The sequence below is a fragment of the Chamaea fasciata genome, unplaced genomic scaffold, assembly GCF_029207755.1.
Source record: "Chamaea fasciata isolate MVZ Bird 193981 ecotype frontalis unplaced genomic scaffold, bChaFas1.0.hap1 SCAF_4, whole genome shotgun sequence".
Taxonomy (NCBI): Eukaryota; Metazoa; Chordata; class Aves; order Passeriformes; family Sylviidae; genus Chamaea; species Chamaea fasciata.
This window is the reverse complement of record NW_027094089.1, coordinates 72,794,010-72,809,017: the sequence shown is the minus strand read 5'-3', so window position 1 is coordinate 72,809,017 and position 15,008 is coordinate 72,794,010. Positions and strand designations below refer to the sequence as shown.

The 15,008-nt window shown below is 40.0% G+C and overlaps 1 protein-coding gene across 1 annotated transcript in view; it reads left to right on the top strand.

Moving 5' to 3' along the window:
- Nucleotides 1-15,008, top strand: part of MSH3 (mutS homolog 3) — an 89,726-nt gene that overhangs the window by 38,160 nt on the left and 36,558 nt on the right. The window contains exons 11-13 of the mRNA XM_066181962.1: nt 1,216-1,300; nt 1,882-1,991; nt 11,659-11,791. Coding sequence (XP_066038059.1) covers nt 1,216-1,300; nt 1,882-1,991; nt 11,659-11,791 — 328 coding nt within the window. The remainder of the gene's footprint in view (nt 1-1,215; nt 1,301-1,881; nt 1,992-11,658; nt 11,792-15,008) is intronic.

Below are 15,008 nucleotides of genomic sequence, written 5' to 3'. Positions count from 1 at the left end.
AGCACACAAAGCAGAATAATTATGACTATGGGTACAGTTCTGAGTCAGCTGTACTTTGAAGCTGTCATTAAACTTCTTGAGGGCCCTCAGTTAAATCTGCTTTTTTTTTTTTTTTAATTCTGTGGAAAATACTTCTAATTTGACCCATTATTTAGGAGAAAAATTGGTAGCCGGCCCAAGCACCTGCATACAACATAAATATATAAGATTAGTCTCTGAATATTTCATATTTCTGAAAGTTTTGGTGCTGTTCTTGTTTTTAGTGTAGCAGCAATGCAGCTGTGTGTGCCTAACAGGAAAAGGTTGAGCATTGAAGTACTTTTTCAGAGGGTTTAAAATTGAATGCACTGAAAAACTTTTTGTGAAAAGTCAAGAAAATAGTTTTAAATCTTGCCCAGCAAGTGGTTCTGCTTAATCTAAGACAGCAAAATGTCCTAGATTCTGTGCAAAGGGTAGTCAGCAAGATGATTAACCCAGACAATCATGACTGGATTTGTCAGAAGCATTTAGTGAGGATACTGCATTTCACAGTCCTGACTACTACATGTGTGTTTGAGGCTGAAATGATTTTCAGATCTAATGTGATTGCACACTTAATACCATTATTTTATTAACAGTGATTCTAAAGCAACACAACCTTTGTGTTGCTCTCATCCAGTTCTGTTAAGGAGTATCAAAAAGTCAAATAATTTAGGTCATGGTTATTTCATATTAAAACAAAATAAAATAGTTTCAATCTCCCCTATTTCTATTTTCCTATATAATTGCACTTGTGGGCTGTTTTAATTTACTGTAGTAATAAAAAGTATTATGTATTTTGATATGATGTTTTGATGATGAGTTGTGTTAAAAATCTGTTTCATTCTTGAACTATTAATTGTTAGTCCTATCATTGCTAAATTGTAAACTGAATAAATTAGCCATTTAGTGGAAAAGGGCTACATAATAGGAGGGCTGGATTTTGTTCTGAGCTTTGTCAGAGTCATTGTATGAAATGTGGAAGTGAATCTGAAATTTTATTTTCCCAAGCAGAAAGTTAAAAGAAGTTATTAGTGTTCAGTTCCTTTATTTATTTGAAGAGAATTTAATTTCTTGCTTGACTTTAAAATTTATTTGCTTAACAGCTGAATTCTCTAATGTGAGAAATCTGACAGTGTTTCAGTGTTCTGCCCATGCCCAAATTTAAGATAAAACACCTGAAATTTCTCTCCCCAGCAATTTCAAACAGTTGTCCAGTGAAACTGAATACATGACAATTAATGGAACAACAATGAAAAATCTTGAAATTTTACAGAATCAGGTAAGGACAAATGTAATTTTTTTTTAATAAATGCTGAGATTTTCACAGCTGTTTGACATACTTTTCCCAATGAAGTTCATCAGATTGCAAATCTGACCCGTAAGTCTTAAATGATTTTAAACGGGATCAGACTGGAGATAACATTTTCAGAAGCATAAATGAAATTAATGTGTACTAGCTTTTAGTATGAGTTAGGAACCTTGCTGCACTTTGACTAACAAACAACTTTCCTGAAATTTAATTTCTTCAGCAACTGCTGTGGAGTGATGTCTGCAGTACGGTTTGTTTTTGTGTTCCTGCTCAGAGCTTTATGCACAGACTTATTTTTAACTGTTTAATTTATCCTGGTCATTTCCTAAAAACCATTTCTAGCTAAAGGAAAAGCATACTTAAGTATCTTATGACTCCTGGAGGTTCTTCATGTAAGGAGGCATTGTTGATGAATGAAATCGATAATGAATGTACATTTGCCATATCATAAAACCCAAACACAATATTTTGAATAGTGTTTGAATAATTGAATAACCACGGCAAAACTGACTGCTCAGTTAAAAATAATTAAGTTATTTTCATTGTTTCAGACTGACATGAAAACAAAAGGAAGCCTACTCTGGGTCCTGGATCATACTAAAACTTCATTTGGACGTCGAAGATTGAAGAAATGGGTAACCCAGCCCCTCCTGAAATTAAGGTGAGATGTTTCCTTATCCTGGGCTAAACCTCTGTTTTATAGTTGTGTTATTGAGTATGCCCAATGAATCTGTTTGTCCAGAAGACCTGAGATCCACAGCAGAGTTGGTACAGCAAATGGTGCAATAGAAGTGATGGGTGTTAACGTTTAGGTTTGGAGGAGTTAAACGGCTGTTTTGGGCACAGATAAAAAGTAGTGGGTTTGGATCAAGTTAGAAATTCCTTTGCAGAAATCACATTAGTTACCATTCTAGTTCTGTATCCTTTTTCATACAATGAATGAAGATGCCCTGGGATTGGAGGTGGGTTTGTTCCTAAACTAGCCAATTAATGTTGGATGTCTTCCGTGCTTCTCAAGTATTTACATCTTTAATATGTTTAATCTCTTCTAAAGTAGCTGTGGATGCTTTTGTTATCCCTGTATGCAATGTATTGCACAAGAGGGAATTCCTTTTTATTAATCCTGAAATCTGATGATTATTTGGCCACTCCTATATTTTGACCTGTGCTTGACTTATCACTGCAGTAGAAATGCTGTGTTTCGTAGCAGTATTATGCTGGTTTTCACTTATCTCAGTTTTGAAATGGAAACCATCTTTTCTGATTTCTCTTTGCAGACTTGATTTGAGTGTTGTGCTTGAATGTGTAGTAAATAGCAGTATTGAGTCCATGGGCTACATTTGACTACATTTTGAGTTTTTGGATCCATTCGAGTGTGTGTTTCCTGAGCACTGTCAATGTAGAGTTCATTGAAGTTGTCACTTTGTTCCCTTCATTTGTAGCATACAGGAGATCTTTTCACTTGGTTATCCACAAGTTACTTTCCCCCTCTGTTTTACTTTTGAAAATATATTAAGCAGTTTTAATGTTTATTACTTCTTTGCAGGTTTAAATAGTGGGATATACCCACTAGCATTTTAGCATCTTGATGTTGCTGGTAATTTACCAATTGTATCTTCAGAAACATTCTTTTTCCTCGACCAAATCTAGTATGTTAAGGCACTGTTCTTCTGCAGCATCACTGCTTAATTTTCTTATTAGTCTTTTTCTAATAAGTTAATTTCAGTGGCCCTATATGTATATTTTTTTAATTCTTCTGATAAAAGTTTTCGTTTATCTTACCCACTTCCAAAGGCTTTCGATGTAACCACCCTAAACAGCATGGAAGTTAATCAGGGAATTGTGTAATGAAAAGCATTTAGGTGGAATTTGGGGGCCACTTTGCAAGGATAAATGTAAATAAATCAGTTTATTTCCCTCCCTGTCCTCGCGGCCTGCCGGGTTTGTGTGTGTGCAGTTGTCAGCGGAGGGAGCCAGAGCACTGAGAATGGCCCCGGGCTCCTCCCAGGCCTGGCTGTGCTGCTCGAGTGACCACACCGAGTGACCACGCCTTTGGGGAGCCGCTCAGACACTGCTCCACAGGGAAATGGAGCTCCTACCTGGGACAGGAGGCAGAAACTGCTTCCCCAGGATTTCAAGCCCTCTTTGTTAACCAATATATTTAAATTCTCCCTTGTCTCAGTGCAGAACCACCTTTACAGGTTCGTAGTTTTGTTTCCTTCTCTTACCCCTCTGCTCCTTCCTTCTTCTGGAGGGTGATGCTTGGCACTTTCAGGCTGCTGTGGCTGGAGGTGATGGTGCTCCTCAGTACTACTTGAAGCTAAAAAAGCTATTTTGCTCTGTGTACTTCTCCCTTTCTGACTCTCAAGTTGTAATTTTACATAGTTAGTGCATCAGGCATCTGGCAATATTGTTCTCAGTAATGCACACAAATGCACGCAGAGAACATTCCGTAATTGTAATTCACCTGTGCCTCCTGGAGTGACATTCTCAGAGGAAGTAAGGCTTCTGTACTGCATCTTTTCCAGTCAGTGAGTAGGTGTATCAAGAAGTGAGAGGGTGTAATTACTGCTTTATGCCTTAGAGTTGAAAATCACTTGGGATGATGACTAAATTTCCTGTGAAGAAACCATACATTAGGCTGAATAAAGATGGAATGTGTACAGACTCATTTGGGCAAACTTGGAGATACTCTTTAAATCATCAATGATGCAATACATGTAGAGACAAGATGTGTACATTTGGGAAAAAAAGAAGTGACAAAAAATTGTTTAACCAAGAGAGGTGTAATGTCCTCACTTACTCACCTGGGTACACAAAGATAATGAGGTAAGAGTGTATCAGTCACTATCAGTTGAGCTTTATAGGAGGAACGAGAAGGTTGTTTTTCCGTAGAAGTTACGTATTTGTGGGTTATAGAAGTGTTATCTTACCTCTGAAATTCAAGTTCCATCGAGTGCTTTTCTTGCCTGCTGTCTGTAAGTGGAATGGAAGAAAAGGAAATGGATGGCCTGGAGCATTTCTGGGTGAGTGAAACCTGCTGCCCACTCAGGCAATGGGGCTCTAGCAGGAAAGGCAACAGAGCAGCCAAAGGGCTCAGGACAGCTCTCAGGGTCCACTGTTGCAGCACAGTGTGATTTTTTGTGTCTTTGTGTGCAATAGTTACAAATAATTTCTTTCCTAATGTGAAATAGATCTCAGAACCTTTGAGGCTGGTGTCAAAGACACTGCTTTTTCAGTAGCTACATGAAGAGGAGTAAGATAAGGTTCACATGGGCCTAGCTAAGCAAACCTGGCTCTGGTTTTAATCTCATGTTTTGTTGTGTATTTTGAATGTTGTCTTGTGTAGACACTGCCCTGCACATGACCAATCTGAAACCTCACCTCTGCAGAATGTGTCCTTCCCTGTCTTTGTAATACAGAGACATTATCCATATCCATTATCCATTAACCATAATCCATAGTTACCCACTGCCTCCCTCCTTCCCTTCCAGTCTCTTTGCATTTCCCTTCCCCAGGTGTCAGGAGTGTTGATTGCCCATCTGCAGTACAAACAGACAAATAAATACTGCATCCTTTCCCTGGCTGGGTATTAATTTGTGTCTCTGTGCCTTGCTCAGCTGTTGGTTCTTGCACAATTCCTAGGAAATTTGTTTTCTGGATATATCAAACACATAGCCTTGTCAAAGTTGGCTGGAGTTGAACAAGGTGTTCAAAACTGGAAAAGGCAGATGAGTAGAGTAGCACAATTAGATAGAGGTTTATCATTTCCATAGTAGATCAGTCTGTAAAGCTAATAAAGCTGTGACTAGGTGTTTAAAGTAGGATGATGCGCATACAGAGTAATTGATAGCCAGTGTAGGGGAAAATCTGTAAATTCCATTCCTGTGCAGGGAACTCTGTATGTGTAGAAAGCACTACATAAGGGATGTGATTTCCCCACCCTCCCAATCTGTTTCTGCACAGGTGGAATGTGTTTTAACGGGTTTTTTGATTTCTGGTGGAGGGAGAGACCTTGCTGTGGAACTGGATGAGAACCTGGCTGCTGTTGGCCTCTGTTGCAAAAGTGCTTCTTTTCAGTTGAAAGAATTTCGAATGCAAAATTTCAAAAGCTTAGGGATGTGTGTGAGATAAACTGGAAGGGTGTGTGATGTGAACATACTAGTTTGCACAGTAATCTCTCTCTTTGGAGTGTTCTCTACAGTTTTTTGGGGGTTTTTATGTGTCATAGTTTAAACAGACTGAGTGACCCACAAGTGCCTAGATTGTATTTCTTCAATATTCTTTTATCTCTCTTAAATTTTTAGTGTTACATATGATGTGTCTGCATTTATTTGTAGCCAAGATCACCTGATCTTTTTTTTAGTTAAAGCTGATGTTTAAATCTCAAGAAAGGAGATTAGTATATGTTTAGACAGTTGCCAAAAACATGTCAAACTTTGCTTTTGTGCTTCAGAGAAACCAAAATTTTAACTACCTCTCAAAAACTGGATTTCCATTTTTTTCCCTGGGATTCCAGTATACTTTGTCCCCTGCTTCTTCCAGTTCTGGATGAGATGATGCTTTTATAATATTAAAGCCTTGTAGGATGGTATTGATAAATACTGTTAGTCTGAATGTACTTTTCCACAGGAGCTTAGATTGACTGTCAATGTAGCAAAATCAGAGCTGCACAAGTCAGGACTCCAGACAGTTCCTTATCTACTCCTGAAGAAGAGAAAGTGTACATTTGCATTACTAATGCAACATGACTTGCTTGGAGGGATATATACTGTAATATTGGGAAGAAGAGGGTCCCTTTACAGTGAGATTGTCAATGACATGTCTTTTGTAATATAATGTCTTGTTCTGAATTTTCTCACTTTGAATGTATTGAGTGCTGCTTTATTTATACTTCTATACACAAAATATAATTCTAAAGGAAAGTCTTTCAAGTTTGACTTTGTCCTTGTTCTCTTAATTAAAATATCAGGGCAGTAAAACAAACTGTCTAAATGTTCTTGAAGAAACCCATCTTATTTTGGACTTAAACTGGTTCCCATTTGATACCATCTTCATCCAGGGCAGAATTAGATTTTTTTTTTCCCCAGAAGTAATTCGTGAATAAAATCCACTCATCCTACAGCAGGGCTAAATTTTCCTCCTAAGAATAACAATTTTATAGAATCAGTGCCAGGATAAAATACACAAATGCAGGTTACGGCATATGCCTGAGATCTCAAAATTGTTGTAGGAAAGAAAAAGATTGCAGCATCATCACATGTATTGATTCATTTTTGCTAGCTGTGTTTTGGTCCCTTTGAATGCTGTGTCTAATTCCTTATAAATGGAGCAATCAGGCATTCATTCATGTTGGCTAAAGTAGCTAATTGTTCCTTTTTTAGGCACAAATAGCTGAAATACATTGTGTATGAACATAAACAAAAGTGTTTGATTACCATTTGCATATTTTGGACGTTCTTTTAACAGATGTGAAGCTAAAGTTTAGGGTACTTGTATACTGCTGTTCAGTGTTTGAGATCCATTCAGGGAGATTGTCCTTTCCTGTTGGACCTCTCTGGAGTGGCATGAGACATCAGGAGTTTTGGGAGTAAAGTACTTAAAAACCAAGTGAACAGAACCAGAAGGATGCTTAATTTTTTTAGGTTTCACTTAAATTTCACTGCGCTAATTATGATATAGTTACCCTTGTTTGTACTTTTTCATTAGTGCTAATGGATAAAATTCCAATGGTCACACCAAAATATAACAAATCAGGATTCATGCCATAACTGAGCCAGTTTCTAGCTTAGCTAGCACTTACGTAAAAAAGCAGAGGTAAGGGTGGCATCCCAGCTTTAAGGAGAAGGGAGCACCCAAGATGGGCAGGAGCTCATGGCTGAAAGGAAGGACAGAGGTCGGAGAAGAAGGCCACAAATTTTGTTAGTAAATTACACACTTGGCTAGGAAGTTGGTCTGTAAGTCATGAGTGGGATGAGCACACCGCAGTGAGTTTGACCAGAGTGACAGAGTGAAAGCGGAGAGAGAGGGAGATGGATTAGAGAGGGGGAGAAGAAAAAAGGGAGAAAGGGGTCACCATGATGTTCCTGGCCCCAGCGGCAGTGCAGCTGATGAGGCATCTGGGCCCTGGGGTGTGCAAGCCTGGGTCTTCCTCCCTGCAAGGATCTTTTCATGATAACATCTCCTGCCTTGGAGACAAGCTTCTGGCTCTCAGTTATGAGAGGCATCCTGTTCCAGATGTGTCTGGCTGGAGAAGGGTCAGAGGCTCCAGGGGTGTTGGGTGGTCCTGACCCTGCTGCTTCCTGACCTCGTTGCTGTGCTGTGCTGGTCTCCAGCAGGCATAACACAGATGTTTGTCCTGGAAAAAGTGCATCTCTGCCTCTGCAAGGGCCCTGCTCCAGCCTCAGCAGTCCTTGGCTGGCTCTGCAACTGTTTCCTGTCACTGTTGGGGACTTCATCCACCTGACCTCTAGGCTTCTGCAGTAAGCCAGGGCTTTCTCTACTTGTTCTTTAAAAGGACATCCTGAGTTAATAGACTGCACAGTGGTAATTCTGCCAGGGTTGTAGGCTTTGATGGCATTAATTGCCTGTCATGAAAGGGAGTGGTCTGAAGCAGGAGACACTCTGTACCATTTAACACGGTCTTTAACTTAATCAGCTCATCCAAAGTCTTCATTCGTCAGCTGTGGTCTGAGGGGAGGTCAGAAAAAGCCCCATAATATATAAGTGAGTAATTTAAATGATCCATTTTCATTCTTTACAGTGCTGCTGTTAGGAGGTTGCTAGGCTTTGATTTAGATACCATCGTCCATGGAAAGCAATGTTTGTTGTTTCATACCCTTAATTATGTTTTTTAAGGGATTGAATTCCTGCGACTGACAGTTCTGCAAATCACTGTTCTCTTAGAATGGATTTAATGAAATTAATTTTAGTTGTATACACTATTCTTGAGTTATGTCCTTAGCATGATGAATGAATTCATACTGTGTGCATTTAGCATAAGTTAAGCGATTTCTCATAAATTTGTATTTATTTACTTTGTATTTAAATAATACCTTATGTGAATGAAAATGTCCTTAGTTCTCATATAGCAGTTACATTATCAATTTCACTGTGCTTTAAATGTAAAGATATATTATCACATCTAAAATTGTTAGGTTTGTTTTGCTGCAGGAGAGACCAGCAACCAGCAGTCCTGTTTAGGCTGCTCAGATGTTAATTCAGTGCAGTACTTTCGTGTCTGCAGCCTTCTGCTGTGTCAAAATAATTTTTAGTTCAGGATTCAAACATCTTCTTCGCATTTTCTAATTTTCTGTATTGTTCACTATTTGGCAGCAGAACAATGCAGGGGAGTATCTCATTATTTCACTTCAAGTAGTTCTTTTAAATGACTGCAATAACAATTCTGCAGTTAGATTTTGTTATGTTTAAATACACTGAAAAGTGATTTTGGTATTGTATTAATGATGCTATTCTTAGATGGGGGATATGGCAGAAGTAAGAGTATTGCTTTTAGTCAACTGAATTATGTTACATTATTCCCCAGAAGATTGCTTGGAAAATTGGATAAAGCTCAGATTGCTGACAGGGTTTATACAGATGAGAAAGAACAGGCTAATATTGCATCTAAATGCAGCATGAACTAGTAGCCACTTTAGCTGGCTGTTGAGTTTCTTTACATAATGTTAGATCCAGGTTTTCAGGTGGTGGAATTCTTTTCCAGCCCATGCAGAGATTGGCAGCCCCAAACTGTACATTATGTATGCTGGATAACTGTGCAGTGCAGAACAAATTCCTTTAGCGATGCCTTAGCAACTGATCAGTGTAATATATATATTTATATATTGGCACTCAATAAAATGTTTGTTAAATTAAGTCTAAATATTTAAAGTTTAAAAGCATACTTCAAAGTTCATCATATGTTTTTATGGTATCTCATCCCAGTCCATCCTTCCTCATGGGTATATGGTGTTTTAGACAATTCTTTGCTGTAGTTTCTGAATTTTGACATAGTAATCCCACTAGGTTTTCTTTACAGGTGGAAAAAAAATGGGTCATTTGGTACCGAATGCCATTTTCCTAATCCTTTCTTATTTGTGGGATTAAAGCAGAAAAACTGTATGGATGCTTAGTTTTAGATTACTGGAGCTCCAGTAACACGGCCGTATGTGAGGATGATTAAAGTGCAGATTAAGCTTTGGAGGGAGGAGTTTTTTTGAATATCTGCATCTATTTTACATATTACTGCCAGTTTTCAGTTGGCCACGTAGTAACAGTACTGTTTAAATTAAGTAACACAGTTGTGCTTCCTATAGTGTGTTTTATAATGAAAAATAAAGGGTTTTGTCCTCTTTAAGATACATATGTTTATAATTTAACAGTCCAGTACTCCCTCATGTGGAGGAGATGTGTTCCAGGGTTTCAAGTATAGCAAACATCAATAATTCTCCATGAAAATGGAATTGTGGGTGATGACACTCACCCTTCAGAACACCACTGTAACTGTTTGCTGGCACTGGAGCTGTGTGCTCAGGGTGTTATGTGGCTCTGTCACTGATGCCAGCCCTGCTCAGGTTCCTCCCTGTGACCCCCCTGTTGTTGGGAGCTGCTTCCAAGTTGCCTGACTGCCCACAGGAATGGGGGAATTTTTTAAAATTTGTCTGTTGGCATTGCTGGAGCAGTGGATCAGGTGTTCTTGTGACCTGCAACAGGATGAGCAGTGCCTGCTATGTCTGACTTTTCTGTTTTCCTCAGGGTTGGGAAAAAATCCCCTGTCTTGGATAGTGGGGTGTTGTGAGTGTTCCGGTGCTGTCAGAGTCTGTCCCATCCAGGGATAACAGTGAGATCCCGAGGTGTCTAGGCAGCAGGGGTTGTCCCAGTTCATATGGCAGCAGTGGTAGTTGCACCTGTCCATGCTCCTGGGCTCAGGTGTTCAGGGCCATCCTGCAAGGCTGCTCTGGGGATCAGGGTGTGTTGTCTGTGACAGGTGAGGAGCTGGTTTTACTGTTTGGCATAGAGAAGTATGGCACTGAAACAATCCTGGCACATAAAAGCTGTTAGATTTTTGTTTATCTGAGAGCGCACCCAGGGCATGATTTCCCCTTTCACATGAAGTACAATAAAATTTCAAGGACTCTTTGATTCAGCTGTCTTTAGGGCCAGAGGCCTCTGACTGCTGGACTGTTGTAATGTCTGCAACCTGTGGAGGTGCCGAATTTCTTTGATTTCCTCACGGACACTATTTATGAGCAGCCACCCTGGCAACTGGCCTGAAACTTCTGCAGTAAAAGGCATGGGCAAGGCAGGCAATCTTCCAAAAATGATAAATTTGGATTGCATCCTTAGTTCCCATCCCTCTGTGCTGGCTGAGCTCTGGGCGTCTTGGTGGTCCCTGAGAATGTGGGCTGGGTTGCATTTGCACACCTGTGTCTGGGATATGAAGTGTCTGCATAAAAGAACTGATTTCTCCTTTAATTGCATGGGTGGATGGGCTTTGGATACACTCATTTACTTCCACTCTTAGTACTTCTCTAGAAAGCATCAGGAAGGCAATTTGGCTGCATAGAAAGCAGAAATGGAGTTACCTCTGCAATCTACAGCCAGTCCATGGATATGTTGGAAGGATACTGAGGAGACTGGGGTTAAACTTGGTGGTAGTTGTCCATTTTTGCAGCCCTTTGCTTTTAAGAATATGATTGAAAGGAACCTGCCAAGAGCTATGGAATCACCTCTTCTCGTTAAAAGAGTGTCTCCTCACTTCAGGAGGATGTTTCCTTGACTTCAGTCCTGAAATAGGGAGATAAGTGTTACAACTTTTACCAAAAAAGCGGTAGGAAAACCAACGCAGTCTGGATCCAGGTAGTTACCAATCACTGGTCAGGATCAGCCACAGGGGGACAAATAGTGAGGGGTTTCCACAACCTGCTGGAATAAAGTGTGGTACATGGAGTGCAGGTGTGAACTCCAAACCCTCTGCCCATCCTCCAGGCACTTGTCTGTACATTTGGGGTGAAATACTCAGGATTCAGTGTTACTTGTGTTACTACCACCAGGAACACGTGCAGAATTGGGCACTGAAGTGTGTCTTGGGCTATTGTGAGCACAGGCAGGGGAGAATGAACTCATCTCCAGGATCGTGCTTGCATTTGGAATGAAATCCCAAGATTCTCTGCATTCCTCAGTTCTTTCACTAACCTACTCATGAGGATGTGGCATTAGTTAAAGACTAAAACAAATCAACTCAAAACAAACCAAAGGAAGAGGTTCATTGCCTCCCCCTTCCCCTCGGAGAAACACAAAGTTTAATTTTTGATCTTCTTCTTTTACAGTGAAATAAATGCCCGGCTTGATGCTGTGTCTGAAATTCTGCTGTCAGAATCCAGTGTGTTTGGTCAGATTCGAAATCTTCTTTGCAAGCTCCCAGATTTAGAGAGAGGCCTCTGCAGTGTTTTCCACAAGAAGGTATACCCATCATTACACTTACTGTTTTCTAAACTGCATCATTCTGTTTTAGTGTACATCCTTTGGGTTTTGCATGTTTAAAAATATTTTCTACTTAGCAGGATGGAAGCTGACATGTTAAAGGGATGTGGGTTTATAAAAATCAGATGTGATAAAATCTTACTTTGTGATCAGAGTGATTTGCTGATAGGAGAAATGTTTGGGTAGGGTTCTAAAGCACATGCTTTGGATTGCTAACGGTGACAGGAAAACATCTGCAGTATTCATGATTTAGTGTCTCCATTCAGTGAGGTGGGATGGTGCAATAGGCCCTTTTGCCATGAATTATTTCCCTTTAAACCAAAGCTTTGCGTTCCCTATGCTTGTCTAAAATCACTTGTGCAAGTGGAACGACTTGGATGTAGTTAGCTCTTTGCAAATGAGTGTTGGTTTGTTTTTAAATTCTCCAGTTTGGACCTCACTCCACATTTTAATAAGAATCACTTACGAGTGATGAGACACTGACAATTCTTAGTTGAAGCAGATTAGTGTACCAATGGCACCTGTGGAGTACTTCATGTTCTTTTATTTCACTGTTCTACTTAAAGGTTTTGACAGTTTGTTTTAGGTAAAGGAATAGATGGGTAGAACAAGAGCAAAGTTGAAATTTTTTGGATGGTACACCATAGCTTTTTCCTGTCACTGAAAATCTGAAACCCAGTTACTGTACAATTTTTAAAGCCCTGAAGTGCTGCAGTATTTGGCTCTTGGAAAGGCTTGTGTGTCTCAGTGAATGGATGCTGAGGTCCAGGCATAAGGAAAGTTGAGAAAAGAGGAAATGTGCACCACTTTGCCCGTCCTCTAAAGTGTACCATATTTACATGATAAAAATGTTGGGTTTCTTTGTCCAAACAACTGCCCTGGAATTAGATAATTCACTTTTTAATGGTTTAACTAATTTCAGGTTTCATACATAGTACTATTTCTAGGAATATATTTGCATTTCACAATATCCTGAAACTGCTCTGCTGCTGCCCTGTGGGGTTTTTTTCTTTTGTTTGTTTGGTTTTGTTTTATTTTCTATATGTACTTATTTCTTCAGATGTCCCTCCCTGCTGTAGAACTGCTTGCCTTTCTCAGCTTTAAGCTCACTTTTAGGTGGAGCCTTGCAGAGACCCTGGATTTTCATGCAGTTTTTGAGATGAGGTGAAAATGTAATTTGTCTGAACTACAGGCACTGTAGCATGAAGATATGTGTTTAGTGAGTCAGATGTTGGAAAGAAGCTGCAGGAGAGGAGAAATGCTCCAGCAGAATCCCTAAAAAGGGTAGATGAGGGGGGAAAGCTCTAAGCACACACTTTTCATTTGATGATTTCCTACCCTGGTAAAAGCCTGGGTTGTGAAGAGCACTCTGGAGAGAACCTGAAGCACTGAGTAATCCCTGAAGACCTTTAGGACTTTGAGGAGATGGCAGTGTCCCTGAGAGACAGGGTCTGTTCCCAATAACGAATCAAAAGCAAGCACTGGGAAACTGATTCTGAAGCACAGATAGTGAATATGGAGCCTGAAGAAAGGTTCCAGCAAAGCAGATACGTATTCAGGAGCATGGAGTAACTGGCTTTCATGGATTTTTTTGTGTTCCCTTTCCACCCCCCCAGTGAATGCTGCCATTTCAGTTCCCACTACAGAACCCTTATGCAGTTTGTTAATTCCAGATGTCCATCTCCCACATGCTCAAAGTGAGACTCAGTGCCATTTCATTCCATTAAGGGATCCAAGACTCTGAACGGAACACACTGATGGCTTCACTGAAGGAATGTGCTTGTTAGTTCTGTGTCAGCTGCAGGAAAAATAGGTGAATGTGACAAGCATTTCATCCTCCAGGCCCTTTATACTTCAGTGAAGTTATTATTTGAGGAGGTGTGCTGTACAAGGAGACTCTGAAGTGTACAGAGATGTCTGGGGTGTCTCAGTCATTCCAAACATTATTTGGAATGTTTTTTTACATTCAGGTCAGCCACTGCAGAAATTTTATTGTGCAAATACCTGTGCACCAGTAACCTCTGGAGAAGACAGAAGAAAATGAAGGCAGAACAATGGTCTGTAAGGCAGAGCATCCTGATGGGAACTCCTGTGGTCAAGGACATCACTTTCTGTTTTTCTGGTCTGAATTACTCCATTTTTTTATTTTTTTTTTTATTTTTTTTTTTTTTTTTTTTTTAAAGCTTGCTAATAAGTCATATCTGTTGGCATAATTCAAGCTGGCAATTGTTAACCTGGTCCTTCACAAGTTCCCATTGCCTCTAACCTCAGTTTTTCTGATTTACACCTGTCTCAGTTTTTCTGATTACCCCAGGTATGACCAATCTGAAATTAGATCAGTATTTTTGCAGTGGGAATTAGGTATTACCTTGGGGGTTGCAGTTCAGCTGTGATTTTGCCCCAGCCTGGAAAAGGACTGTGGGAGTGGTTAAGGAGACAAGAGCAATATTGCTGTTGCCATGGAGAGAGGAATTGCTTCACAAGGACTGGTTGCTGTTCTCAGTTTGTGCAGGTCCAGCACTTGACACCTCACCAGGCAGAAATGCTCTCCACTGCAGAGGGGTCTCACTCCTCTCTGTGGGAAAAGAAGGGTGGCTGGAGATAAAAAGTTTGAAGACTTCTGGGTAGCACTCAGAAGCTGACTGCAAAGGAAATCTGAGAGACAGGGAATTTTAATGAGTTTTGTCTCAATAGTGCCTGGAGCTGGTGCAGAATCAGGCCTTGGTGGCAGAGGTGGTGCTTGTACTTTTGCAGCACCACATCAGTCTGAGGAGAATCACCAAATCACCCAGCACAATTTGCACCTCAGACATTTCCTTCTGACATCAGTGGGAAATACAGGTGGCAGGACCCTACTTTTTTTTGCCTCAGTTAAAGTGGAGACTGTTCAGCCTTGCCTTGAAGTGTGGCAAAAGAGAGTCAGTGACTGATGTTTGAGCAGGTTTTAAAACCGGTACAAAGTAAACATGCCATTTGTACTTCTAAAAATGTGTCCTACAGGGCCAACCTGATGTTTCTTGCTGTTTTCATGCCTGTGTTTTCAGTGTGTTTCAGAAGATAAATATTTATACAGGCTCAACCAGTAAGTGTTTATCTTATTTGTACCCTTTGCTCAATAAATATTATTTTTTGACTAAAGCACAGTCACTAAAGGAATTATCATAACAATTGGCCATTAAGTGTAGAAAACAGATTA